Below are 9,085 nucleotides of genomic sequence, written 5' to 3'. Positions count from 1 at the left end.
GAGTGTATATATATATATATATATATATATATATATATATATATATATATATATATATATATATATAAAGTAAAAAAGGTGTTTTTTTTTGTTTTGTTTGTTTGTTTGTTTAACAGCTCTACATGACAAGATACAACTTTAATACTCATAATACACCGGGTTCGATCTGTAGTCTTCACAAAAGCACTGAAACTGTCCACAGAATAATGTGTTTTACTTATGACAGTTTCAGGACCTTTTTCTTTTTGTGCTCTGACAAATAGCCTAAATAGGGATAATCTCAATGCAGGTAACACTAAGAAAGAGTACACATTGTTAATTTACAACATTGTGACAATATAAAGCAAACTTATCTTTTAACCTCTCTGATCTAGGGTTGTCTTTCACCTGTCTCTTCACAAACAGTATGACAGACACATGTGAGACTACTAAAGTCTTTTTCTCAGTGAAGCCAAAATCTTAAGCTGCTTTCTAGTTGATGTGCAAGATAAATCATTTAGAAATTAAAATGGTCTCATTTATGTGTTTTTTTCAGTGTGCATGTATAACATTTTCCTTATTTGTCTTGTTTTTACTCTGTCACAGTCTTTTACCCACTAAAATGGGTGTGCTGCTTGGTGAATATCTAGGAGCATTCAACTTTATGGCTAAGTTCAAAGGCCATGGAAAAAAGAGCAAATAATTTCCACCACCAGAGGAATTGAGAAACAACCAGTGGACCTGTTGGACAAATCACAGAGATATGTGTCAGGAAACAAATCAGAGTACTGCCACAAAGTACCAAGATATAAAACAAGCATGAACCATTACAATACTTGGTCATTACATTACATCTTAACCATTACAATTAACCAGTTTCTGTTTTTTTTTTTATAACAGCGATAAACTCATCTTGAGCCATTTGCACTTCATTTGCACCCAAGAAAACATTTTGATGAAGAAAAACTGTCTCTTTGGCTTTAGAGGTTACAAATTGTACATGGTTATTTCTGTTTTTTTTTTTTTTTTATGTCTTCTTGACCAGAACTGAACTACCTTCTAATTAAGTGTTTAATGACTGACTGTATCATGGAAGCAGTTGACTTGGTTTATTATTATGGCTCTTATTAATACATTTATGTTAATTATAATATTGGTGTCACAATCGTCTGTTCTAGGACTCTTATTTTGATGTTCATTGCTTTCCATTGTCCCTACGTTCTCATTTATTGTGCTTAGTTCCTGTGTCCTTGGTTGCTAGTGTTCCTTCCTTGGTTTCCATAGTTAATCATTTGATGTGTTTGAAATTGCCCCCTATTCCTTCATTCACTATTCCCTACATTAGTCCACTAATATAGTTCACTTGAAGTGAAGTGAATGAAAACGAGTGAGCAAATTCAGACAGAGTGCACCGGAAGGGCTGTCGCTTTTGCATTGTTTGTGCTTGCAGTTTAATAATCATAACTTAGCAAACTGGCAGCTCCAGTAGAAATGAAAAAATGTATCTCAAACTCTGTCATGGAAACTATAGCATGTATAAACCTTGATTAAACTATTTAATAATCAATTAAAAGTGAAATTTATACCTTGCATTATCACCACGTTTTCCTGTTTAACACTGTAAAGCTACTTTGACACAATCTGCATTGTATAAAGTGCTATACAAATAAAGGTGACAGAAAGGTGACCTGTGTGATATTGCGCTGTACCCACATTGGACATTCGGTTTGGAAAATGGATGGATGGATGGATGGATGATTCAGCTGCAAGAGCCATCTTCTGACCAGACGTGGGAATTCATTCAGCATGACCCTCAAACTGCATTATGGGTATTCTCTAGCCATTGAGTGTACATCAGTTGTACACTTGCTATTGTGGTGCATTATGGGATTAAATGAATGCACTCGATAACATCCACAGTGGTTTCGGACACCACTACAAATGACTCTCCCTCAGACCCGAATTGGCTAATCGGGAGCACCGGGAGGATTCCCGGTGGGCCGGTCTGTTTTTTTGGCCGCGAGGGCCGCGGTGTTGTCATGCCACTGGGGTTGAAATATGGATGCTGTCCACTGATCTATAATATATATTATATATAGATCAGTAATGCTGTCACTAGACTGCCTGCACTCATAGCAGCTCTTTTTATTTATAATTTTCTCGCAGCCCATATTATTATTTTCACCAGACCAAAACAAATCATTGTTTTATTTGCAAAGTAGCCGTTTGACGAAGGCAAGACCAAGCGGAATCCTCTGCCGGCTCCCGCTTCACAGCGAGCGGCTCTCGCGCTGACGGCAGTTCCCTTCACCGTCCGCGTTTTGATTCAGTTTGGGCGAATGCAAACAACTTATTGATCATGAGCCCAACATTCAATCTACCTGAGGGAAGACGTCTTTCATTGTAATGCAGTTAAATAGAGAGAGAGAGAAAAAAAAAAAGTAACTTCAAGCGTATTCTTGGACCTCATTATTGAAGTAGGCTACAAATCCAAGCGCCAGAAGCAACCCAAACTCTCTAAGTTTTCTTTCACTGAAAAATATATGGCTATATGGTTGCAATGACATTTTAGTTCAAAACTTTAAATGCCATTGTTTAAAATGCTTTCTTGATTGACGTTTCATAGACCTTCAGTTGTTACGCTTTCAAATTTCATGCCATTTGTAATTTCACAGTATTTTCACCTCCTAACTTACTACACTTGTGAAGTCTATGCTTCTATATTGGTACAATTTACTCGGGCCGATGACATTGTTTTGTATGACATTAAAGGGGTCATATGATGCTGCTAAAAAGAACATTAGTGAAGTGACATGTGGCCAAGTATGGTGACCCATACTCTGAATTAGTGCTCTGCATTTATCCCATCCAAAGTGCACACACACAGCAGTGAACACACACACACACACACACCGTGAACACACACTTTTTGCTGCGGCACCCGGGGAGCAGTTGGGGGTTCGGTGCCTTGCTCAAGGGCACGTCAGTCGTGGTATTAAAGGTGGGAGAGAGCGCTATACATTCACTCTCCCCACCTACAATCCCTGCCGGTATGAGACTCAAACTCCGACTCTCTCACCATTAGGCCACGACTTCCCCCATTATTTTGTGTATTTGGTGTAATGAAATGTGTTTATGCGGTTTAAGGTTAAAAAAACACATTATTTTCCACATACTGTACATTATTATTTCTCCTCTATGCCCAGCCTTTCTGAAACGTGTCAATTTTTACAAAGCTCATCGGTCTGAAAAGCGAGGTGTGCTATGATTGGCCAGCTATCCAGAGCGTTGTGATTGGCCGAATACCTCAAGCGTGTGATGGAAATGTTATGACCTTTACCATATTGTGATGTCTTGCAACGAGACATAAACATTAAAACCCATTATAAACGAGGCATTTGTTGCATCCAGTGGGGACATAATTACGGATTATAATGACTTATACTATCTTTTTACGCATTGCGTTGCATTGCGCCGCGTAAACCTAAAACCATGTCTGCATTTGGGATCGGAGAAATGACAAACAACAAGTGCTACTCTACACTGCTCAAAACTCGCGTTTGAATCGTCAGTGGCAAATTCTTTAAATATAAAAAACATATTTACAGTCTGTGAGTCAGAACAGCCGGCATTGTAGTCTACTCTCCCAGGATCAGGAAACAGTCCTCCATAAAATGCGCTGGACACATCTGAATATTTGGGTTAAACTGTTTTGGAACAGCGTTGTAAATACAACTTAACCACTGATTTCTAGTCGTGTCCCTTTTTGGAAGGCCAAAAGACCTCGCTTTTCAGACCGATGAGCTTTGTAAAAATCGACGCGTTTCAGAAAGGTGTGGCATAGAGGAGAAACAATAATGTACAGTATGTGGAAAATAATGTGTTTTTTTAACCTTAAACCACATAAACACATTTCATTACACCAAATACACAAAATAATGTTCTTTTTAGCAACATCATATCTGCCCTTTAATTACAGCCAGATACCAGCATTTACCAGCTTTTACTTTTGATCAACATTTAATTATTATTAATTTATTTCAGTGTCTTCTTGATTATTCAGGCACAGTGGCATGCACAGACCTCCACTGAGGCAGGGGGGAGACTTTTTTTTTCAAAAAAGCAAATGTAGCGACTTCTAGAACAAACCTTTTCTAATTTCAGACACTCTCCAGTATTGCAGTACTGCAAAGTCTTGGTTTCCCACTGAGGCACACTCTGTTCAGTGAGTGACTGAGAGTAGCAGTTTATTCAGTTGAGGCAATGAGCTGTGGAAGAACAAAAAATAAGGCATACTTTTGCTTCAAACTTCAAAGATGAGGATCGAGTGAGGATTGTTCACTACCAGACTTTAATGTTGTTCCAATCACAACAAACTCGAGCAGAAATGTGCACCTTGTTGCTAGGAGACGCATGACAAATAAAAACAATGTGTTCTAAAATCTGTGACCATCATACACTATGTGATTTTCTATTAAATCTGTCAACTCAAATCTGCAGACTGGCTCTGACTTTCGGCAACTAGTGTCCACTTATTCAAACTGTAAATCGGGGGGAAAAAACATGTAGTGTATTCCAACCTTAAAGTTGTTGGAGCCATCGATAGCACTCATGTAATGTAATCCAAGTAGCAGCGTGGACAGATGCAACGACTACTCCGGGTCCTAAAGACAGTGCTTTTATGTCATTTATTTTCAAACTCAGCGCAAAAACATCAGAAAACTACTCAGCAATGTGTATATAATGCCAGCGCATTCTGGACATTGATAGTACATATAACTATCACACATCACAGGTGACTACTGAGAAGCATCAAGGCCTTTGTTTACTGCAGAAGCCAGATCATGAGACCTCAGCCTTGCTCACTGATGGTACAAGGAGACATCGCAAGAGGTGTGAGGAATAAACACTGAGGAATACAAGCTAGTCTAAAGGCTTACCCACAAGACTGTAAGGCTTGCGGAGGCTGCTTGTGTGTGTATATCAACAAAGACTAGTGAAACAATGTTGTCGTATTCTACAAACACTGCTTATTACTGGTGGAGTTTTTTTTGTGTTGACACTTCTTTCTGCTGCGGGAGTTCACATAGTTATTGTCATTGTGTATATACCCCGTGTGCTAACACTAAGGATGCTCTTCACTTACTGTAAAGCTGTATCAGCGAGCAACAAACCAACAACCGTGATGGCTCAACTGAAGTCAACTGGTGACTTCAACCAAGTAAAGACAGTTTTGCAGAAGTTCTACCAACATGCTAACTTTGCAAAAAGGGGAACACATTGGACTTGGTGTACACAACAGAAAAATACAAAGCAAAATACTGCATACAAGGCTCTCCCCCACCCCCACCTCGGGTACTCGGATCACGTCTTTGTTATGCTAATTCCAGCATACAGACCTCTTCTCAAACCGGTTCAAAAGCAGATCACAGTATGGCCAGATGATGCTGCCTCAGCACTACAGGACTGCTTCCAGGACACAGACTGGAACATTTAAAGACACAGCCACCTACAACCATCACATACCTGCAAGAGTACACTGAAACATTAAATGCTTACATCAAAAAGTGCATTATTGTTGTGACAGCCGCCAAGACCATCACCACATGTTCCAACTAGAAGCCATGACTGACAGCAGATGCCCATGGACTGCTAAAGACCTGGGATGATGCATTCACAACAATATATGAAGCTGCCCTCAAAACAGTAAGAGCCAATCTGAGACACATGGAGCCTGTGGCAGGCCATTTAGACCATCACAGACTACAGGCCAATGCCACAGGCCTGTGATGATGACACATCCCTCCTATATGCACTCAACCAGTTCTATTCACGGTTTAAACAGTTAATTGACAAGCTAAACTCGCTGCGCCTCAGCACCTCCCTCTGAAATTAGATCCTGAACTTTTTAACCAGAAGACCCCAGCCAAAAAGGAGATTCCATGTCCTTCACAGAAAGATTCAATGCTCCCCCTGAGCATGCTAATTGCATTATAAAGGCTTGTGGCATTTTACACAATATTTGCAAATATATTTGCAAGTCCATTATATGGAGAAAAGTCCTGGAATGTTTTCCTCAAAAACCTTAATTTCTTTGCGACTGAAGACAGAAAGACATGAACATCTTGGATGACATGGGGGTGAGTAAATTATCAGGAAATTTTTATTCTGGAAGTGAACTAATCCTTTAAATAAAACAGGTTCAGGTAAATCCACAGGTAAATATGAGGCGCCACGTAGGATTTAAATCAAACTTCGCTTATCAATATATACATAAAACATATGCATATACACCTATAAATTACCCACATATACATGTATACTATTGGATGTTCTAAAAATATATATGAAATACACGTGCACACTAACATGAAATCCATACCAATACATCTTTTGTTAGTAATGAATGCATAAACACTTGTGAATAACTTGTGAATACATATATACTTGACCCATGCATACACCTATATAAACTCGATCCATGCATATACACCTACAACAACACACGCACATACATACAAACTCGCTGCATGCAGACACACCTAGACATACTTGCATATACATATAAACTTGATCCATGCATATACACCTATAAACACTCGCACATAGATATAAACTTGATGCGTGCATACACATCCATAAAACACTTGCGCATACAGACAAAATTAAATTCACAAAAAACCCAACACTATACACAGTTATAACATTTTAAATCACCTAGATAGAGTCTGGAGAACAATGCAAAATAATTTTCTCCCTTACATACAAAAGTACCTAATCTCGCCATCACAGAAGACATCATTCTGTATGATTTATAAGCCTGTTTCCTCATTGGGGACCTAAAAATGTCCACAAGGTCCTTGTGGAGGCATTTGGTCCACATAACATATAGGATTACCAAAAAAAAGATACAAATTTGTAACCTTAAAATTCAAGAAAATTATCATTCCATGTACAACAAATGAGACCTTATTGTAAAACATTACCAAACTGTGTCAGTTGTACCCCCAGTTGCACAGACAAGGCTTAAGCCTAGCCCAGACTAAAAGATATAATATAAATATATCAGTGCCTTTGATTTGTCTCAAGATGCACACCAGTAATGTTTTTTCTAAGGCATGTTAATAAATTACAATAAATTAAATAAATTACTTAAATGTCCTAATTGAACTATGGCCTAATTCTGGCTTAGTCTACGCCCTGTCTGTGAAACCAGGTTCTCAAAACTTTACTAGTACCAACATTAAACAGGACCGAAAGTTTTCTTCTAAAATCTTACTCCAGCATTAGTGAATGCAAGTTTGACTAAATAAATAAATAAAGTAAAAAAAAACAACAACTCCAAATTAACTTGCTGGGAAGGGCTGTTTGTCAATGTCCCAGAAGCTCTCCGTCAGCAGTAAACTTCAAATGGCATGAAGCTGCCATGGTCATCTGGTCATCTCTCCACATGTGTGAAAGCCACACACCTGTCTATATAAGACCTTACAGCTCACAGTGCATGTCAGAGCAAATGAGAATCATGAGGTCAAAGGAACTGCCTGAAGAGCTCAGAGACAGAATTGTGGCAAGGCACAGATCTGGCCAAGGTTACAAAAAAAATTCTGCAGCAATTAAGGTTCCTAAGAGCACAGTGGCCTCCATAATCCTTAAATGGAAGACGTTTGGGATGACCAGAACCCTTCCTAGAGCTGGCCGTCCGGCCAAACTGAGCTATCAGGGGAGAAGAGCCTTGGTGAGAGAGGTAAAGAAGAACCCAAAGATCACTGTGGCTGAGCTCCAGAGATGCAGTCGGGAGATGGGAGAAAGTTGTAGAAAGTAAACCATCACTGCAGCCCTCCACCAGTCGGAGCTTTATGGCAGAGTGGCCCGACGGAAGCCTCTCCTCAGTGCAAGACACATCAAAGCCCGCATGGAGGACTCCAAGATGGTGAGAAATAAGATTCTCTGGCCTGATGAGACCAAGATAGAACTTTTTGGCCTTAATTCTAAGCGGTATGTGTGGAGAAAACCAGGCACTGCTCATCACCTGTCCAATACAGTCCCAACAGTGAAGCATGGTGGTGGCAGCATCATGCTGTGGGGGTGTTTTTCAGCTGCAGGGACAGGACGACTGGTTGCAATCGAGGGAAAGATGAATGCGGCCAAGTACAGGGATATCCTGGACGAAAACCTTCTCCAGAGTGCTCAGGACCTCAGACTGGGCCGAAGGTTTACCTTCCAACAAGACAATGACCCTAAGCACACAGCTAAAATAACGAAGGAGTGGCTTCACAACAACTCTGTGACTGCTCTTGAATGGCCCAGCCAGAGCCCTGACTTAAACCCAATTGAGCATCTCTGGAGAGACCTAAAAATGGCTGTCCACCAACGTTTACCATCCAACCTGACAGAACTGGAGAGGATCTGCAAGGAGGAATGGCAGAAGATCCCCAAATCCAGGTGTGAAAAACTTGTTGCATCTTTCCCAAAAAGACTCATGACTGTATTAGATCAAAAGGGTGCTTCTACTAAATACTGAGCAAAGGGTCTGAATACTTAGGACCATCTGATATTTCAGTTTTTCTTTTTTAATAAAACTGCAAAAATGTCAACAATTCTGTGTTTTTCTGTCAATATGAAAATAACCTTGGCCAGATCTGTGCCTTGCCACAACTCTGAGCTCTTCAGGCAGTTCCTTTGACCTCATGATTCTCATTTCCTCTGACATGCACTGTGAGCTGTAAGATCTTATATAGACAGGTGTGTGGCTTGCCTAATCAAGTCCAATCAGTATAATAAAACACAGCTGGACTCAAATGAAGGAGTAGAACCATCTCAAGGATGATCAGAAAAAATGGACAGCACCTGAGTTAAATAGAGCTCAGAGACAGAATTGTGAGCTCAGAGACAGAATTGTGGCAAGGCACAGATCTGGCCAAGGTTACAAAAAAAAATTCTGCTGCACTTAAGGTTCCCAAGAGCACAGTGGCCTCCATTCCTTAAATGGAAGACGTTTGGGACAACCAGAACCCTTCCTAGAGCTGGCCGTCCAGCCAAACTGAGCTATCGGGGGAGAAGAGCCTTGGTGAGAGAGGTAAAGAAGAACCCAAAGATCACTGTGGCT

The 9,085-nt window shown here is 40.0% G+C and overlaps 1 protein-coding gene across 1 annotated transcript in view; it reads left to right on the top strand.

Moving 5' to 3' along the window:
- Positions 1-1,774, top strand: part of LOC107570430 (epidermal retinol dehydrogenase 2-like) — a 24,916-nt gene extending 23,142 nt beyond the window's left edge. Inside the window, exon 7 of the mRNA XM_016256658.1 lies at positions 586-1,774. Within this exon, the coding sequence (XP_016112144.1) occupies positions 586-682 (97 nt within the window). The 3' untranslated portion in view covers positions 683-1,774. The remainder of the gene's footprint in view (positions 1-585) is intronic.
- Positions 1,775-9,085: the final 7,311 nt, after the last annotated feature.

This window comes from Sinocyclocheilus grahami, unplaced genomic scaffold (genome assembly GCF_001515645.1).
Source record: "Sinocyclocheilus grahami isolate Dianchi unplaced genomic scaffold, SAMN03320097.WGS_v1.1 scaffold1456.1, whole genome shotgun sequence".
In the NCBI taxonomy this organism is placed as follows: domain Eukaryota; kingdom Metazoa; phylum Chordata; class Actinopteri; order Cypriniformes; family Cyprinidae; genus Sinocyclocheilus; species Sinocyclocheilus grahami.
This window is presented reverse-complemented; position numbering and strand designations above follow the sequence as displayed.